The sequence below is a fragment of the Carcharodon carcharias genome, chromosome 14 (assembly GCF_017639515.1).
Source record: "Carcharodon carcharias isolate sCarCar2 chromosome 14, sCarCar2.pri, whole genome shotgun sequence".
In the NCBI taxonomy this organism is placed as follows: domain Eukaryota; kingdom Metazoa; phylum Chordata; class Chondrichthyes; order Lamniformes; family Lamnidae; genus Carcharodon; species Carcharodon carcharias.
In genome coordinates, this window is record NC_054480.1 from 10,315,643 (window position 1) to 10,336,217 (window position 20,575).

At 44.0% G+C, this 20,575-nt stretch overlaps 1 protein-coding gene across 1 annotated transcript in view; it reads right to left on the bottom strand.

The window, feature by feature from the left end:
• Nucleotides 1–20,055, bottom strand: part of chmp4ba (charged multivesicular body protein 4Ba) — a 42,321-nt gene extending 22,266 nt beyond the window's left edge. The window contains exon 1 of the mRNA XM_041205204.1: nucleotides 19,753–20,055. Coding sequence (XP_041061138.1) covers nucleotides 19,753–19,936 — 184 coding nt within the window. The 5' untranslated portion in view covers nucleotides 19,937–20,055. The remainder of the gene's footprint in view (nucleotides 1–19,752) is intronic.
• Between the last annotated feature and the right edge of the window lie 520 nt (nucleotides 20,056–20,575).

Consider the following 20,575-nt stretch of genomic DNA (forward strand, 5'->3'; position numbering starts at 1 on the left):
GAACCCCTGCTCAATATCCAGGGAGATAATGTGGTGCCTAAAGCTGTGTTGCTTGCCCCAACTCATTTGAGGGCACTAAATGCAGTTCCATTGGAGAGAGAGTGGGGGGGGGGGGGGGTTGTTCACTAGCATCTCACTTCAGTGGTTTCTTGCAGCATGTGAGCTTAGGCAGCAAGTGTGGGCAGAAATCCTATCCGGCCGCTTTCCCCTCCATAACACCGAGGTCAACCAAGCTCAAACAGCACAGGCAAAGGATCAAACCTGGGGCTTTCAGACCTATACTCATTTAAAAACACAGCAAGCAGTGACCTGCTCATCAGCGCAAAGAAGATTCACACCCTGCGTGGTTATGTTGGATTGGTTCATAATGTTGAAGTGGACCAGGTCATGCCCCTGGTACAAACACAGTGTTCTGCCTAGAGGGATTGCAACTCCTGTTGTGTTAAGTTTAAAACCTGTAGAGGACTGAAAGCCTGGCCTGGTCGCTCTGATGCTGTAAGATGTGATCAATGAGAAAAAGGAGAACGTGATGCTTAAACTATCCACTGATCAGAGTGGGTTAAGACAGCACATTTCCAGAAATAAGAACTTTTTCTGCAGCCTGTCAACGAAGGTCCATATAAGGTCTCCACAACATTCAGTAACAACAGAATCTAACCTCCTGGAGAAACTGATTTTGTATCACACATTTCCATGTCTTCAGTTCACCCCCCACCTTCCCCTATTTAAATACATACGTGGAGTACTTCTCTTTGACCTAGTTTATACTGAAAAAAAGAATGGCTCACTGCAAAATGAGGCAATTGCACAGAAAAGGAAGTATCCATTACACGTACAAGGTTTGACGCTGAGCACACTACACGACAGTTTACATGATCCTGGCTGCTAAATATATTGGGGACCATGATGCTCAGTTATAAAAGGTGGGGTTACTCTGACCAAGTGCGGTTATGGAGTGGGGGTGAAGGTGGAAGGGGGGTTTCATTGGACATTATGAGATTGCACACAGTAGATACCTATAAGATTTCTTAGGGGTGGTGGGTCACCTCTTAGCAATGAGATCTAGGTTGATCAGGCTGAAAATGGAATAACCTTGTATGCACACATTTTCAACAATTTGGCAACATAAAGGTCAGAGTAGATGGGGAAAAGCTGTTGCCATTGGCAGAATTATCAAAATGGAGGGGTGGGGGGGCGGGGGGAGGGGGAGAAAGAGAGACAGCAGAGACACCAAGTTAAGGTGAATGGTAGAAGATCCAAAGGTAAGATGAGGAAAACCCTTTTCATGCAGTAAGTGGTTAGAATTCAGAATGCACTTCCTTCGAGCGCGGCTTTCAAAATTAAATTATCTGAAGAGAAAGAATTTGTAGAGCTACAGGGAAAGGGACTAGGTGAGCTGCTGCTGCAGAGAGCTGGAGCCAGCACAAGTCAAATGGCCTCCTTCTATGCTGTAGCCATTCTATGAAAATAATATATACAAGGCATTGTAGGTCCCAGGAAATGGGTACCTGCTAGAACAACAAATCTAGACAGTAAATCACATCAACAAAATTACATCTTACAGAGAATATATTTGGAATTTTTAGTGAAAATATAATAAATAGCTTGCATCAAGAGCAAGGTCATTCAAAAGTGAAATCAGAAAGCTTTTTTCCCCCAAACAAAGGGTAGTAAAAATTTATAATTCCCTTCCCCAAAAGTCTGTGATGCTGGAGGTGAATTGGCACTTTCAAGACTGAGATCACTAGGTAGATCTTTGTGAAGTAAAGATACCAAGGGATTTGGAGTAAATGTAGTTGAGGTGCAGCAATCTAAGTGAGTGGTAAAGCAGGCTCAAGGGCTGAATGACATACTACAGGTCCTAGCAGAAATTTTCTCTTCAGCAGTCGAAAGGAACCAAGTTAGATCACTTGTCACATTAGAAAAACTTTCCAGCTACAAGAGATTTCCTGCAAAATTTTATGACCAATTATAGCACATGGCTTAGTTTGACTTTAGCAGCTATTCTCAGCAGTATATCTTGACTGAGGGCAATCACCCAGACTAGCTTAGACCAGCAGTACCACAGCAACGGCAAGCATAGTGAATGTCCCAGTGAGTTTAATAGGGGAGTTTCAAAACCGTTCAAGAAGTTGGGCTCCATTAAAGGCCTATTTACAGAAATGATTGCCAGCTACAATCCACATAGAAACCCAATTATCTATTCAGTGCAATACTTTGTAAACTTCAGTACCTATCTGCTGTTACAGGTTATTAAAAAGCAGATATTTTAAAGGTAAGAACACATTGATGGACCAATGCACAGGACAGCCAATAAAGTGGTGTGGAGGGAAAGAAGAGAATTCTTGTTAAATTAAAAACAATTTGGCTGTAATTATTTGAGGGGTCCATATTACAGAAAGTTACATTCAAAGCACTGGATAGAAAGGACAAAAACACAAAGACATTACTTCAGGAAATTGGTTTCATTGGAAATAAACACAGGGCAAGACAACATTTGTTCAGCCAGCTGTTTTTTTTTCCCCACTCAAACAGGTCACACACATTGCTGTAGCATTTTATCTATCTTAACACACACCATTGGTATGTAAAGATAATAGGTAGCATTCTTCTACCAAATGGTTCTAATTTATTAAAAAACCTCAAAGCCAAAGCTGCTTCTGCTTAGTTCTAAAACTCTGCTTGAGGGATTAAATTAATGGGATTAAGTTAATGGGTCCAAGCCCCACTATAGGAGTGAGCACTTAAGATATCTTGGCTTTTACATTAGTACAGTGCTGAGGGAGTGCTGTATGATCTCAGATTCTGTACCCGTGAAGAGATGGCAAACTGAAGGTCCAGCTGCCAGTATCGAGGGCTGTATACAAAATTTTCTCCCTGTATCCTGACCAATATCCTTCCCTCAATCAGAAACAGATTAAGTGGAGCTGCAGCTTATTAGATCTTGACGTGTGCAATGACTTGTTATCCAAATAATTAATTATATACAAAGGACTCTGAAATGTTCCTTTTTTGGTCCTTCCTAATATCCAGTGAATCTCAGCTTTTGCAGAGCTCTCCGAAACCAGGTGCTTGTTCTGAGAACTGAAAGTCTAGTCCAGAGCAAAAATAGGTTATTTACATTGTCAAGTGCACAAATAGCAGGGCCAGTGCCAGAAAAATAGCTGTCAGACCCTGTGCTGGTTCTTCAGTTGTTATAGTCCTGGTTCGCAGGAATTGCAGGAAACAAGCTATGAGGAAAGCTATCCTCCGTGGAAAGGAACACTTTCCCCAAATCTATAAAAACAATTCAGGTTAACTCAAGCATCATGTTATTTAGTGGAATCTATTTAAACTTTATAGCTCAACCCTTCAAGACACTAAGGGAATAGTAACCGTTGAGAGTTATGACATGGACTCACTGCTGCAAGGAATAGGACTTCTATGTGCAACACCTGCAGGGCACGATAACGCTTCTTGTGCATTTAAAATTAACAGTTGCTTCATTCAGTTAACATGTTCCTAACAAAGGGGCTTTCTGAACGTCAATGCTTAAAGATGTACATTATTAGCTTCTGGGCTTGACTTGCTTACCAGACCTACTTCCAAACTTGGACATTTTGTCGATACTCCATTCTTACTCCCACCACGTCAACTTTATCCCATCACACGTTATGTATTCCCATAATTGCCAAGTAACCGGACCTATGTAACTTGAGTTTTCCCTGTATCCAATCACGTGCACATTTTGGTTACCACCAAGCCCATCACTTCTATTTCCACTTTTTTCTTTACATTTTTGCTTTTCTCTTTATCCTTCCTAGGCCCCTCTCTCTTATCCTGTTATTTCTCCTCTCAGGTAATCTGCCTTCCAAAATCCCTAACCCAACCTTTCAGTTCTCTGACCTTCCGACTGCCCTGCTGCCACCCAAGGTTTGACTCCTTCTTTGATAAGCCTACACCTCTCTGAGCCTCTCTTCGAATCCTGAAGGTGCCCTTTAAGGCACTCAATTGCTGCAACAACCCAACTTCACCAACCTTGTGCCCAAGGCTGCCCACAGAGCTAATCTTGCTGATCTCCTCCCTGTCCAATTCACCCTTCCCAGCTGATCCCTTGGACTCTGCCAGCGGTCCATCTATCACCAAATCTCCCTCCAGAATGTTCATTCACTGTGAACAAGGCCCTTGCCTTCAACAAGCTGGATGATTGCATCAACATCATGGCTTGCTAGGAACCTGGCTGAGGGATGATGAGACCTCCCCCCCTAAATTAAGCCTCCCCACCTGGCTATTCCTTCTGCCACTCGCAGTGGTGCGCAGCTGTGCTAGGTTAGGTGATGGTGACAGCTGCAGTGAGCTCCAAAATGGTGAGGCTGGCGTCAAATCAGTGTTGTATGCTGATTGATGCCATGATCTACCTGTTCTGCATACTTGCAGTGGACCGTCACTGTGTGTGCTAATGCCCTTACCAATACGGCATCCAGTACAATTCACCACCTGAGTGCATGCAGGCTGTGGACTCCACTTTGGAGTTCCAAGGGCACCCACGGTGTCCAAAAAAAACAGGCACGTACAATCTCAATTTCTCGCTCTATAATTCTAAAATTTCACTTGGAGGCATCTGCCGAACTGGTGAAAGGGCCCCATTATAAACAGAACGAAAACAGAATTACCTGGAAAAACTCAGCAGGTCTGGCAGCATCGGCGGAGAAGAAAAGAGTTGACGTTTCGAGTCCTCATGACCCTTCGAAGGGTCATGAGGACTCGAAACGTCAACTCTTTTCTTCTCCGCCGATGCTGCCAGACCTGCTGAGTTTTTCCAGGTAATTCTGTTTTTGTTTTGGATTTCCAGCATCCGCAGTTTTTTTGTTTTTATCCATTATAAACAGACTTCCTCTTAACAGAACTCGCCACCTGTGCACACGCCTATAGCTCATGTGCAGAATAATCCGACCTCCATCTGCAGCTGCCCATGGTGCCAAGATCAAAGCCAAGCTGTCGCCACCAAGGGAGTCAGTGGCACTGAGCCGCTCCCAAAACACTGTGATGAAATGTGTTGATAGGTTGCCCACCTAGAAGGCAATGCTTGGGATTCAGGCCAGGAGGAAAAAAAAAAGTCAGCAAATCCAATTCAGAGGAATATACATCAGATTTCTCTGTTTAAAAAGCAGACAGCTCACAGCGATGTAGGCTCTCTTTAATGAGCATAACAATCTGCCTTTAACATCAATAACTTTGGCATCTGTTAATGTCAAGACTGGATCTCATTTTAACTATGTAACGTGGATATCTTTAAGGTGCATGCCTATGGATGTCAGTTTTGTAATTGTGGAGGTTTGCAGTCACAGCTCCCTATAGTTTATGTCCAAAGCTGCACTTTTGGAACAAAATGCTTCCTGCATAAATAATGCTGCCCAATTATACAATATAACAATTACCACTTCACAGCTTGAAAAGAGCCATTGATCAAATTTACACCATATTAGCATAAAATTATTGAATTGCAAAAGAGAGAGCGCCTTCAAAATTCCTGTTCAGAACTCTTCAAGCCGTTTAACAATCCTGGTCAGCAAATCATTTGCAGGCAACCATTACTGGGTATATCATATGGTTTACGGAATACTGGCCACGTCCTCGATTTTCATCATTTCACTGCTGGCGGACATGCTTTCACTTGCCTCAGCACCAAGCTCTGAAATTCCCTCCATAAACTGCTCCGTCTTTACTTCCTTTTAAACCTCTCCTTAAAATCTGCCTCCTTAACTAAGCTTTTGGTCAACTGTCCTAACATGCACGAGACGCTGTCAAGATCTTAAAGGCTGGACCCCGACTTTACTCCTCGCGTCAACTGGCACCCCCAACTCCACGTTCCAATATTCCCAGAACGGAAAAATTCCAATCTATTTCTCCCTTCCTTCAGCTCTTTGCACCTTCTGTGTCGACAGCGGGAAAAGCTGACACCCAGTCTCCACCAATACTGCGCTGAAGCAGCCAGAGGCAGGGCAGGGCCCTGAGGATGGTCCTCCTTCCCTCTCACGATGCTGTGGAAAGGAACAGCAGCTTTCCTTCACCACCTGCCATTAGTGAACAAGTCAGATTTTTTTTTTTTTTTTACAACAATCTGCGTCAAGATCACTTTCACTGACCCCAACCCTTTTTTTTAAAAAAAATGAACTGGATTTCTCAAACTGCCACATTGGGATTCAAGCTTTCATTCTCTGCATTCCCAGTCCAGGACTCTCGATTATTAGTCCAGTCCCATAACAATTACACTGTCAAACACCAATGAAAGAGCCTGGGAACATAGAACATAGAAGTCACAGGTTTAATCCACAGCCTTTTCTTTTTGATTTGCTTCATGGATGTCACTGGTAAGGCCAGCATTTATTGCCCATCTCTAACTGCCCTTGAGAAGATGGTGGTGAGCTGCCACTCCATTACACATTATGTAAAGAGATCCTTTATTGATATGACATAACTACAGAGGCTTACATTTCACATATCACTTTAGTTTCTAGATCACCAAACTGAGCCAAGTCCACCTCGGTGGAAGAGGAAGGAATTCGTTCCAGGGACAGCAAATACTAGTATTTGCGCTCAACACATCGTATTATACTTGGCGTTTTGTTCGACCCATAATGCTCCACTCCCTCAAAATACACACAGTTACCTGTGAACTTGTTGTTCAGAGACATATTAGCCAGTTAGAGGATATTACATGAATATATATTGATTTTTCCTTCAGTTTTCCCGCCTCTTAACTTCACAGCAGAAATTCGAGATGCATCAATACTAGGAACATGCAGTTAATGGCAGCAAGCAAATTCTCCCTCCACAGGTGGCACTCTTTATAAATGTCCTGGTATTAAAGAAACTGATGGTATTGTCTACCTAAGAAACAGAGTCATGAGATTAAGGCTCTATGTTTCAGCAAATCCGCCCGCTTTTGAAACCTACTCCAACACCAAATGTGAGGCCATCCAACTTGGAACTTGCTATGCCTGAGATAGGGACCGAAGATCCCTGTTAATGGGAAAATGGTCGCAAACTCTCTGCGTAGGGAAATTGTCAAGCCCAGCTTGTGGGCTGTTTGGGTCAAATCACCAACCAATGTGTATGACTGGACAAACTGGATCACAAGTACTTTAATTTAACAATTGTTGACTCCATTCAGAAAGGTACAACTTTGGGAGATTAATATAACACATTTTAAAAGCGTAATCTCAACTATATTAAAGACAAAAGCTTTTGAATTATTTTTAAAACAACATTTACATTCTAATTTTTTTTTTGGGGGGTGGGGGAAGGACAGCAGCCTTCACCCTTTTACATTTGGTCCCTGTAGATACATTGGATTCCACTATATAGCAAAAGCACAATTACCAGGTCAACTCCTTGAGGCAATGTGACCCCACAGCAGAGGCTTGCAGGGCCTTGAACACAAAGACCTTTTACAAGATTGTGTGCAGCCAATGAGGGAGAACCACACCACCTGCTTCAAATGAACCGTTCAAAGCACCTTCTGTAGATGGAGAAGACAGCACTGTCTGAAAGCAAAGGTTAATTGTCAAGCTGCTCAGAGCAGAGATGCAAGTAATGAAGCCCACAGGCCTCCTTTATTGGAGGTAAAGTTATCTGATCAGTTAGGTTACAAAAGTTCAATAACGCTCACTTTGTCCTTGCACATAATCACCTTTATGGTTCACTCCACAGCAACAGCTCCCATCAAAATATCAATGAACCAAAAGCCATATAAACACTGTGACTACAAAAGCAGGTCAGAGGCTGGGAATTCTGCAGCAAGTAACTCACCTCCTGATTCCCTAAAGCCTTTCCACCATCTACAAGGCACAAGTCAGGAGTGTGATGGAATGTTCCCCGTTTATCTGGATGAGTACAGCTCCAACAACACTCAAGAAGCTTGACACCATCCAGGACAAAGCAGCCTGCTTGACTGGCACCCCATCCACCACCTTCAACTTTCACTCCCTCCCACCACTGACACACAGTAGCAGCAGTGTGTACCATCCATAAGATGCAGCAACTCACCAAGGCTGCTTTGAAGGCACTTTCCAAACCCATGACCTCTACCATCTAAAAGGATAAGGGCAGCAGATGCATAGGAACATCACCACCTGCAAGTTCCGTTCCAAGTCACACACCATTCTGACTTGGAAATATATCGCCGTTCCTTCACTGTCACTGGGTCAAAATCCTGGAACTTCTTCCTTAACAGCACCGTAGGTGTACCTACACCACATGGACTGCGGCGTTTCAAGGCAGCAGCTCATCACCACCTTCTCAAGGGCAATTAGGGATGGGCAATAAATGCTGACCTGGACAGCAGCATCCACATCCCACAAAAGAATAAATTTAGTTAAAACAACCTCCTTTTGAATAAAAAGCCATTAAATTTTAGAGCGTAGAGCATCTGAATAGTGGTAGTTTCTTGTTGGTTTCTGCTGAACTGAAGATTAAAGCCACTTAATTGGTTTGGTGACAACATCACATTTTAAGATCATAATCAAATCCATTCTGATCTCTTTCAGTCAGTCGGTTTTTGTATCCGCCAGGTACTACAAGGACAGAGAAGAATTTGCCATCAGGAATGCTATTACGTGCAAAGCAATTTAAAACAAATGAACGCAAAAATGTGTAATAAATAAATTTCCAGTTGAAAGGTGTTATATAAATGCAGAAAATGTTGGGAATACTCAGCAGCTCTGGCGGTATCCAAGCAGAGCGATGCAGAGTTAAGTTTCAGTCTGTGACCTTTCCCCAGGGATCTGAAAGGTCACAGACCTGAAATTTTAACTGTTTCTCTCTTCCACAGATGCTGCCAGACCTGCTGAGTTTTTCCAGCGTCTGCAGTATTTTGTCTGCTATATAACTGCAAGTTGGTGTCACAAGTCTCTTTACAGACAGAAAAGCGCTACTGAAGAGGTGTAATTACTGCTGCACTGCAGGGAAATGGCATCTAATTTTCACACAGCAAGGTCCCATAAACAACAATGATATGAGTGATTAGTTAATCTGTTCTGGTGGGTCTGTGATGGTGTAGGCCTGGAAGATGATGACCCACAGCATGTTTATGCTTCAGTTCAGCAGTTAAGAGCATAGATGTGATCAACATTCACTTTAAATTGCAAGGGTGCATGGCACATAACAGCAGCTCATAACTAAGAGATAAAAACAAAAAACTGCGGATGCTGGAAATCCAAAACAAAAACAGAATTATCTGGACAAACTCAGCAGGTCTGGCAGCATCGGCGGAGAAGAAAAGAATTGACGTTTCGAGTCCTCATGACCCTTCAACAGAACAGTGTTCTGTTGAAGGGTCATGAGGACTCGAAACGTCAATTCTTTTCTTCTCCGTCGATGCTGCCAGACCTGCTGAGTTTGTCCAGGTAATTCTGTTTTTGTGTTAGCAGCTCATAACTTCCTGCATAGGAGATAATGCAGGCCACACACAAGAAATGGCCCCTTTAAGATCTGCGTAGCTTAAAGTAGCCGTGCAGGTAATAAATGGTCTGTGCAAAGCAGAGGGAAATTAGAGGGAAGACTGGTTATGATGGCTTCTCATTGCTGATATCTGATGAGAAAAGTCAATAATAGTATAATTGTGTGTGGTGTGTATTTTATATCATATCATTTATGCATTTTTGAATTGTAAAAGGGTCTACAGATGTCATGGAGGTATATTTTCTGGTAGAGACAGAGATATAATTTTTTGTTATCTTCCCTGTTGATTGCTTTAAGGTGGATGTAAAAGATTCCACAGTGCTATTTGAAGGAGCATTTTTCTAATATCCTCACCAACATTTATTCCTCATTATCAGCTTTAAAGACCCAGAATAACTGGTTATTTAGTCATTGCTGTTAAGTGGGACCTCGCTATGTAAAATTGGCTGCTGTGTCTCCTACAAAATGGGAATTTCATTGTGTTCAAACATGAAATACCAGTTTCATTCGGAAAAATGTGAATTGCAATATTATGATCATGTTCTTCCCTGCACGGAGAGAGAAAACCAACTCTGCCAGGGACATTTCTGCAACACAAAAACAGAAATACCTGGAAAAACTCAGCAGGTCTGGCAGCATCGCCGGAGAAGACATTTCTGCAATTGTTTCCTTTATGAAGGTTCTTACTGCAATTGTTTTAGGAATGAAGATTGAGAGGGGGAAATATTATCTGCTCCCTCCCCCATCATAAAAAAAGGTAGACTTGTATTTATTTAATGCCTTTCACAACCTCAGGATGCCACAAAGTCCTTCACAGCCAATGGAGTACTGTTAAAATGTGGTCACTGTTATAATAGAAGAAACACAGCAGCCAAGCTAACACTTTGGAAAAGTGGCTCATTACACCACATTCCCAGTGATTAATAGGAACGTCAAAGGAAGAAGAAAAAATATGCCTTATCTTCTAATAGCGATGATGTAAATAGCATGATGCCCCTTGTCTAAACTCATGTGTGACGACTAACCACTCAAAGAGGAATCCAAGTTTAACCACTTGTGCAACCACAAACTCCCAACATTCAGCACCTTCAAGAGAATTGTGTAGAAACCAGGTGAATACACAAAATGGAAGGTTGAGAGATTTGACAGCTTGTTAATACATGTGTTCAGTCCTTTGAAAATCTTAACTTCACTCACAAGCCACAGCAGGGACAAGATTCCAAGGGCGAAATAATTTAAGTCTCAGGATTGTTCCTTAACATTAGATGCAGCAGGAAAAAAACAAACTAGTAGGGGGAATACTCATGAATTAACAAATGACATTATCTGTCACAGGAGTGATTCAACAGTTTGCTGTCAAGAAGGAACAAATTCAGTAACACACCCACTAACACTGAATGACTTCATTCTATTCCTTTTACACTCTACAAGGCTAAAAATAAATCAATAACAGCTAGTTTAAAAAAAAAGGGAAATCTGTTAAGCAGTTTGGGTTTGTTACAGGGAGAAGGCGGGAGAATGGGGTTGAGAAACTTATCAGCCATGATTGAATGGTGGAGCAGACTCGATGGGCCGAATGGCCTAATTTCTGCTCCTATTTATTATGGTCACCTTGCAGCATCTCACCCAATGCTGTACTTTATGTACAAGGCTAGACAGGATAGTGTCAGCAGAATATTCAATATCCACACCCACTGACATCAGTGCATGCAGCACAGAGAAGAGAAGCTACAATCCTGTACTTCAAACTGCAGTCTGCCATACTGATACAAGCTATCTCAACAAGGAAGGGTTCTATATGGAATAAAACAGAAAATGCTGGAAAAATACAGCAGGTCTGGCAGTATCTGGGGGCAGAAAAAGAGTTAATGTTTCAAATCCAATATGACTCTTACTTCAGGTTTCTGCAGTATTTTGCTTTTATTTTCGAGTTCTATATGGAACTTTCTGAGGCAAGTTATGCTAAGTGGATATGAGAACAGTACTCAGATGAATGTACTTGTCAGTTACCATGCTGGCTGTGCATTTTAAAACTCAGGTACTAGTAGACGGTCAGATATCACCTCAAACCCCAACTATAACTACAAAGGATCAAACTTCGAGAGCAGACCTAAGTCGGAACAGGAGTAGGCTATACAGCCCCTCAAACCAAATCCACATTCAATACGTTGACAGAACTTTACTTTCCCACCCAATTCCCACATGGCTTGATTCACTTAGTGCCAAAATATCTATTAGTTTTGAATATACTCAATGACTGAGCATCAACAGCCGTTAGGAGAGAACACTAAAGATTCACAACCGTTTGTCTAAGTGAAGAAATTTCTTCCCATCTCCATCCTAAAAGGTTCATCCTTTATCCTGAGGTCATGATCCCTAGATCCACTCTCCAACTAGGGAAACAGTCTCTCATCATCTACCCTGTCAAGCTCCATAAGAAATATATACGTTTCGATGAGACCACCGATCATTCTTCTAAACTCCTAAGAATATTGAGCAGAATGGGCTATCTCCCATCGTAACACTCATTTTAGGAGTCAATCTGGTAAATTTCAATGCACTGTTCTAGGGCAAGTGTCGCCTTCCTTAGGCAAGGAGACCAAAACTATAAACAACACTCTAGGTGTGGTCTCACAAAAGCAAGACTTCCTAATTTTTGTAATCCAACATGCTTGCAATAAAGACCAACATAGCATTTGCCTTCCAAATCACTTGCTGTATCTGCATGTGAGTTTTGTGTACAAGGACACCCAAATCCTTCTGAGCACTAACATTTACTAGTCTCGCACCTTTTAAAAAAATTTCTGCTTTTGAATGATTTCACATTTCCCCACATTATATTCCATCCACCGCTTTCTTGTCCAATCACTTAACCGGTCTACAACTCTCTGCAACCTCTTCATAGTTTACTTTCCCACCTAGCTTTGTATTTATCATGAACAAACTTGGGTATATTGGATATATGGTCCTCTTATCCAAGTCATTGTAAATAGCTGAGGTCCAACCACTGATCTTTGCAGCATATTGCTAAGTACAACCTGCCATCTTGGAAATTACCCAATTATCCCTACTCTCTGTTTTCAGGCCATTAACCAACCTTCAATGCTTGCTAAGATAAAAGCAAAATACTGTGGATGCTGGAAATCTGAAGAAAGGTCATACGGACTCGAAACGTTAACTCTCTTTCTCTCTCCACAGATACTGCCAGGCCTGCTGAGTTTTTCCAGCATTTTCGTTTTCGTTTCAATTCTTGCTAATACATTACACTGCCAATCTCATGAACCTTAATCTTGTGTAACAACCTGCTGTACGGCACCTTATCGAATGCCTTTTGAAAATCCAAATATATTATAACGAATCCACTAGTTCCCCTTCATCTTTCCTGCTAGTTACATCCTCAAAAAAAACTCAACAGGTTTGTCAACCATGACCACCTTAAAACCTGACTTTGTTTAGCCAGCATGGTTTGGTCATATGGTGTTTAGTCATATGGCGACTCTGCCTAAGTATAAATACAGTCTGTGTTTAAGTTTTTTTTATCCTGGCAGAGGATCAGGTTCAGGGTGCAATGCACATAGAGACAGTCTCGATGTATGTGTCGATGTGTGACAAATGCTAAAGCCACCAGTTTTCTCCACTAAGGATTTAGTTCCTGTTCTTTTGATGCTGGGGTCAAAATGGAAGGTCCACCCAAGTGATAAACAAGCAAATTGGAACATGCTTGGTTAATACCCATATGGTATTTAACTGAGTACTGGCTTAGATGTAGCGTGGAGACAGAGTCACTAATGAGGTAAACAACTTTTTAAAATAAACTGAGGTTCAGTTTACACACATACAGAACACTGATCTGAAGATGGATTCATTATTCATTTGTCAGACTAACATTCATACACTATTTGTTGTAAACAGAACACTGTCCACTGAAACTGGCAACAGAATTAGGAGTTTTGAATTTATATTTTACTTAGGTCTAACATCAGCAATTATAATGTAAACAGAACACTGCCCACTCAAATTGGCAGCAAAATTAGGGGCATCTTCCAACTTTACTCTTAACAATATTAACTTGGCATTCACCTCAAGTTGGTCATTTATTTGGTTTTATGTATATAATGAATTGTTATAAGGTCCTATTGATCTCTACTCCCCAGGATATCTAGATCTAGACACAAGAACATGAAAGACCCTACCATTCAATTCCTTTCAAAACACAAATAGCTCTAAGTATGCCTTACAAACACTTGAAAAGCACTCAGTAAACAGAGTTTATGAGATTGGAAAAGTACGTATTATGCCAGAGTCATTACTCTGCGTTTCAACATGACATATATGTCCAATATTACTGGGGTAAATTCACTAGCCCGGTTCACTAGCCCGGTTTTTTTTTATTATTTAATATCCTGAGGCAATGCTTCAGTCTAAACATCTTACATTAAAAAATCAATGCCAAGCCAATGAAGCAGCCATTAGGAGGGGCGATCAAAAGTTTGATCAGTGAGATATGGTTTAAGGAGCATCTTAAAGGAAGAGATTGAGGTGTAGAGATGAAGGGAGAAAGCTGACGAGCTCATGGCAAAGGGCCAAGGCAGTGAGTGAGGCATGGTGGATGAAGGTGGAACCAAGAGCCAAAATAGTCCAGCAAGGTCTGAGGCAATAGGTGAGTGGGACCTGTGTGGGAAAGGGAGCAGGGTTGGAGGTCTGAGTGCTGGCTAGGAGAGCACTGGGACAACCAATTCTGGAACTGGCAAAGGCATGAGGTCATCACTGAGACAACTGTATACGTCTATTCATAGGTTTGAAAATAACAAAAGTGCGATTAACCTGGAAGTCTTTGTCACTTTGAACAGCCAAGAGAACCAAGACAGTGTGTCACAGAGGTTGTATGTTGCATTTCCCCAGAAGCATTCCCTTTTTAAAGAGAAGCCTCTGGAAAACCCAAGCACGCACAGTGTACGTGTAAGCAAAGGATTCTAGTCGAGTTCAAACATTACTTCCTGTGCCACCACATTATAGGCAAAACTGAAATCGTTGGCTGCGTTTGAACAATGGGATCCAGTCATAAATAGATTCCAATGTCCATTAATCCAGGCAAGTAATACTGGAATTCACCCTTACAGCACCTGTGCAAACCCCATTGGCTCACAAGGCTGGCTGTCTGATTACAGAAAGGGCTGTTCCACTATTGAAATGCAGCCATCTCCTTTCCATTATCGAGGAGGCATCAGTCATTTACATCAAAACAGATTATAGAGAAGAGGGAAAACATAGGTGCAGATTTCGCAGTGAAAAATAAACTTATTTCAGGTTGAGGTTACACAGGTACAAAAGCAAAATACAGCAGATACTGGAAATCCAAAAAAAACCAGAAAATGCTGGAAAAACTCAGCAGGTTTGACAACATCTGTGCTCTGAAGAAGTCATAAGGACTCAAAACATTAACTCTTCTTCAGAGTACAGAAGCTGCCAGACCTGCTGAGTTTTTTCAGCATTTTTTGTTTTCATTTGAGGTTACTCTAGGTTTGTTAAGTCTTATGCTTACTTTAAAAGATTTTTGTTAGATAATGTGTAGCACAAAGATGACGATTCATACAGTTCCAGGACATATGGAAAGTATACACCAGTAACCCACAGAATTATTACAAGCTGTAGACCAGCTATATGTGTTACAAACAGACAGCAGGCACTGTTCCCCCTCTCCCTTTTCATTCCTAAACTAACTTGCATTTATATAGCACCTATGTCTGCAATGTAGTAAAAATCCTAAGGCACTTCACAGGGCCAAACAAAATTTGACACTGAGTCACATAAGGAGCTATTATAACAAGTGAAGATGGTTTTAAGGAACATCAAAGGAGGAGGGAGAGGTAGAATCACAAAGGGGCTTAGGGAGGGAATTCCAAAACTTAGGGCATCGGCAGTACAGCCACCAGTGGTGAATCAATTAAAATCAGGGATAGTGGAGTAGTGGTAATGTGACATGACCAGGGACCCAGGTTAATGCTCTGGGGACATGGGTTCAAATCCCACCACGGCAGCTGGTGGAATTTAAATTGAATTAATTAATAACTCTGCAATTGAAAGCTAGTCTCAGTAATGGTGATCATGAAACCACTGGATCGTAGTAAAAACCCATCTGGTTCACTAATGCTTTTTAGGGAAGGAAATCTGCTGTCCTTACCTGGTCAAGCTTACATGTGACTCCAGACCCACAGCAATGCAGCTGAATTTTAACTGTCCTCTGAAAAGGCCTAGCAAGTCATTCAGTTGTACCAAACCACTCGAGACAGAATTAGAGGAGTGCGGAGATCTTGAACGGTTGTTGGAGGTTGCAGAGAGAGGAGGGGGTGAGGCCATGGAAAGATTTGAAAACAAGGATGTGAATTTTTACAATTAACTTTAAAATCATTCAGCTGCTTGTGCATGTTTGGAATTCTCTACCCCTGAGAGTTGTGGATGCTAAGTCATTGAGTATATTCAAGACTGAGATCAAAAAATTATTAGACATTAAGGGGATCAAAAGAAATGGGGATAGTGCAGGAACGTGGAGTTAAAGTAGACAACCATGATCTTTTTGGATGGTGAAGCAGGGGCCAAGGGACAAATAACCCCCTCCTGTTCCCATTTATTATATCCCCTCAGAGGGAAGAACGTGGTTTGAACATGGTAAATCAATTTGTTTCCTAACATAAAAACAGGATTCCAATAATTAGGAAGTAATCACCATTATATAGGAAACGCAGCAGCCAATTTCACACACGTTCCCACATGTAATAATGAGATCAAAAAAAACAAATGACCTAGTTGTTTAATATAAACGGTGTTGTTGAGGGATCAATGTTGGCCAGGACATTGGATAAACATTGCTTTCCTTCTTCGAGTAGCACTGTCTGATCTTTTACATCCACTTTAAAATAATTCAGAGGGAAGACAACAAAAAGATGGGTCTCTATGCCTCCAACAGGAAGTGTACCTCCATGATAAAAACAGAAAGTGCTGGAAAAACTCAGCAGGTCTGGCAGCATCTGTGGAGAGAGAAACAGAGTTAACGTTTGGAGTCCGTATGACTCTTCTTCAGAGCCCTGCATACAGACTCAAAATGTTAACTCTGTTTCTCTCTCCATAGATGCTACCAGACCAGCTGAGTTTTTCCAGCATTTTCTGTTTTTATTTCGAATTTCCAGCATCCGCAGTAGTTTGCTTTTATCTGCAAATACCTCCATGACATTGGTTCGACACTTCTACAGTTCAAAGATGCACTCATCCAACCCAGAGTTCCCTGTGTTTTTTTTTAAAAAAGAGTAAGAGACTGACCACAGGGGAAGACAAACCATTCTCATCAGCCATCAGCATTGAGAGAAAAGACATCACAATTCGGCTCTTAACTGCTCAGCTTTGTAGCTCCTCCAAGAAGACACAGAATAACACTTCACCGGGAACAGGACAATTCATCCCAGAACACAGCTCCAGAGGTTACTAATGTGAGGGAAGAGGTTAGGAGTGGGATTCACATGACAGTTTGCAAACTCACTTTATCTGGCGGGGTTGTGTTTACTTTGGGTTAAAGAGTAGGGCAGTTTTACTCCCACCACCAAATTAGAAAGGAGTAAACGTCGCTTCAAATGAGGTTTGCAAGAGGTAGCTGTACATAAGGACACTGGTGGTGCAAACCCGCCCAACTTGTAGTCTGGACAATCTGGCTTTCAAAGTGGCTGTCTGAGAGATTCCAAAAAAATCTTAAAAAATAAAATAATCCAGTGCTAAAACTGTATTGTTTTTTGCAAAACTTTAGTCTCGAAGGGATGGGTGTGGTTCCCCACAGTGTGTTGATATTACAGTCATCTAGGAACTTAACAAATTCTTATGCCACCCTACATTAATAGAGTCCTGAAACAGCCAGGGTACTGAGCCCATCCAGAATGCTCCTTTGTCTTATTTCCATTTACTGTGTCAAATGGATGGAGGGCTGCAGCTTCTAATGCACATGATTAATTTGGAGACCATTGCTTGTGAGATTAAAACATCATTTTGTTAAAAAAAAAATACCGGGAGCCAAGGATTATGGTCAAAATCTGTGGATCCATGGATATTTGCAAGATCCCAGACTGATTAAATGTTGTTGGTTAAGGATATCAAGGGATATGGAGCTAAGATGGGCAAATGTTGTCGAGGTACAGATCAGCCATGACCAAATGGGATGGCAATGGGATTGGAGTGTGATGTATGACATCTTCCTGGAACATTCAAGAGGGCTTCTCCTGGATTATTTATAGGGATAAGCTTGTCTTTTCCAGGGGGATTTTAGGGAATAGCAAGGAGACAAATAAAGTTCCAATTTCAGACATCATCTATAGTTTTGTGCCAGGCAAAATTGAGCCAACAGATTACACAGGGACTGTGAATGGAATGGCTCAAATGGCCTTTTCTCTCCCATGTGTTTTTTTTTTGACAAAGGAGACACAGTTTAGTCGCTATCCCGAATATCACAATTTCGGTTCAAATCGGAACTGTTCTACGTCAATGAGTTTTGTTTTGCATACAATTTCAAATTAATTAAAATTTGAGTAGTTTTAATTACAGATTTAAGTTTCTTTAAAAAAGCTTTCATTTTAATTATTTTAATGGGTCTTTTTATTTGAGTTTTATTTAACATTTGCTAGGTTAAATGTTCTTCTTATACATCATTCTTCTTTATGTTGATGGTATCTCTTTTAGTTGGTTGATTATATTATTTTAGTTGGTTAATTACACATTCTGTTTATACACCTACACGGTTTGAGGATGACACCTTGTTCAGTTAAAGGGTGACACTCCGCTCAGTTGGGGTGGGAACAGGGGGAACACCCCATTCAGGTTTTTTTTGAGGGGGGTGGAAGAAACACCCCCCTCGATTTTAGGGTGACATCTTGCCATGTTTTAGGGTGATACTCGGTTGGTTTTAGGGTGACATCTCACTTGGTTTTAGGGTGACACCCGGGTAAGTTTTTTTTGGGGGGGTGACACCCTGGTAGGGTTTTGGGGGGGGAGGGGGACACCCTGGTAGGGTTTTGTGGGGGAGGGGGGAAACACCCTGGTAGGGTTTTTTTTTGGGGGGGGGGAGAAACACCCTGGTAGGGTTTTGGGGGGGGGGGGACACCCCGGTAGGGTTTTTGGTGGGGGGAGACACCCTGGTAGGGTTTTGGGGGGGGAGGGGGGAACACCCTGGTAGGGTTTTTTGGGGGGGAAACACCCTGGTAGGGTTTTGGGGGGGGACACCCCGCTGGGTTTTGGGCGGGCGGGACACCCCGCTGGGTTTTGCGGGCGGGACACCCCGCTGGGTTTGGGGCCGGGGGGGGGGGGGGGGGGGGGGGGGGGGGGGGGGGGGGGGGGGGGGGGGGGGGGGGGGGGGGGGGGGGGAGAGAAACACCCCGCTGGGTTTGGGGGGGGGGGGGGGGGGGACACACCCTGCTGGGTTTGGGGGGGGGGGGGAGCACCCCTGTTGGGTATGGGGGGGGAGGAGGAGACACCCTGTTGGGTTTTGGGGGGAGCACCCCACTGGGCTTTGGGGGAGGGGGAGACACCCTGTGGGTTTTTTTGGGGGGGGGCCTGTATTGAGTTTTTGGGTGACCACATATCCCAGTTGACTATGTGAGGGATGAGCTGTGTTTGTGTTCTCCCCTCTCCCTCTCCCCCTCTCTCTCTCCCCCCCCTCACCCCCTCTGTCTCTCCCCCCCCCTCTGTCTCTCCTCCCCCCCCTCCCCCTGTCTCTCCTCCCCCCCCTCTCCCTGTCTCTCTTCCCCCTCCCCTCTGTCTCTCCTCCCCCACCCCCGGTCTCTCCTCCCCCCCCTCCCCCTGTCTCTCCTCCCCCCCCTCTCCCTGTCTCTCCTCCCCCCCCTCCCTCTGTCTCTCCCCCCCCCCTCTGTCTCTCCTCCCCCCCTCCCCCTGTCTCTCCTCCCCCCCCCTCTCCCTGTCTCTCCTCCCCCCTCCCTCTGTCTCTCCTCCCCCCCTCCCCCTGTCTCTCCTCCCCCCCCTCTCCCTGTCTCTCCTCCCCCCTCCCTCTGTCTCTCCTCCCCCCCTCTCCCTGTCTCTCCTCCCCCTCCCTCTGTCTCTCCCCCCCCCCTCTCCCTGTCTCTCCTCCCCCCTCCCTCTGTCTCTCCTCCCCCCTCCCTCTGTCTCTCCTCCCCCCCTCTCCCTGTCTCTCCTCCCCCCCTCTCCCTGTCTCTCTTCCCCCCTCCCTCTGTCTCTCCTCCCCCACCCCCGTCTCTCTTCCTCCCCCCCCCCCTCCCCCACCCCCGTCTCTCTTCCTCCCCCCCCCCCTCCCCCTGTCTGTACCTCTCTTGTTTTTGGTGCCGTGCTTCTTGGCTGTGAGCAGCTCCTGGTCGATCTTTTTCTCCAGGAATTCCTGCTTCTTTGTCAGCATCTCCTCGGTCTCCCGCAGCCTCTGGATGGCCTCCTGCGGGGTCGGCCCCTTGCCGGCCTTGGCCGAGCTGCCGAACAGTTTCCCGAACACACTCATCGTGCCCGCGGCTGGTCACCTGCCCTCCTGCCCGCGGTGCTCCGGCCCCCGGCGGCCCGCTCGCCTTCTCTCCCTCTCCCTCTCCCTCTCGCCGGCGCCTCCTCTCGCTCGGCCCAGCGCACGCACGGCCGCGTCACCACGGGCCCCGTCGTCACCACCACCACGGCGTGGCCCGTGACGCAATGACGCCGCGGCGCCTTAAAGGGGCGGGGCGCCCGGAGCTGTTGATCGCCCTCCGACAAGTATTCCCTTAAAGGCAATTCTGCCCAACACCTTGTTCCCACAGGCAGAGTTTCCCCCCACCCCCAACCCCCCACAAGACTGCAGAACATGTCTGAAATTGGAACTTTATTTACTCCTTGGTGTTCCCTAAAATTCTCCTGAGAAAGATAGAAATATATTCCTGTGAATAAACCCCTTGCATGCTCCAGGAAGTTGGCATCCGTCACACGCCAGCCCCATGGTCATTCAGTCCCTCAAGTCCATCGCCGCGGTGTGTCCATGACACAATGATGCCGTTGTGTCTTAAAGAGACGGACGCTGCACCTCCTCCTGTTGACCATGTGCCAGAAAATACTCTCTTCAAGGAAATGGTGAAAGAAGGGGTGGGTGGCAGGGCTGGGGTGCGCTGGGGTGGGA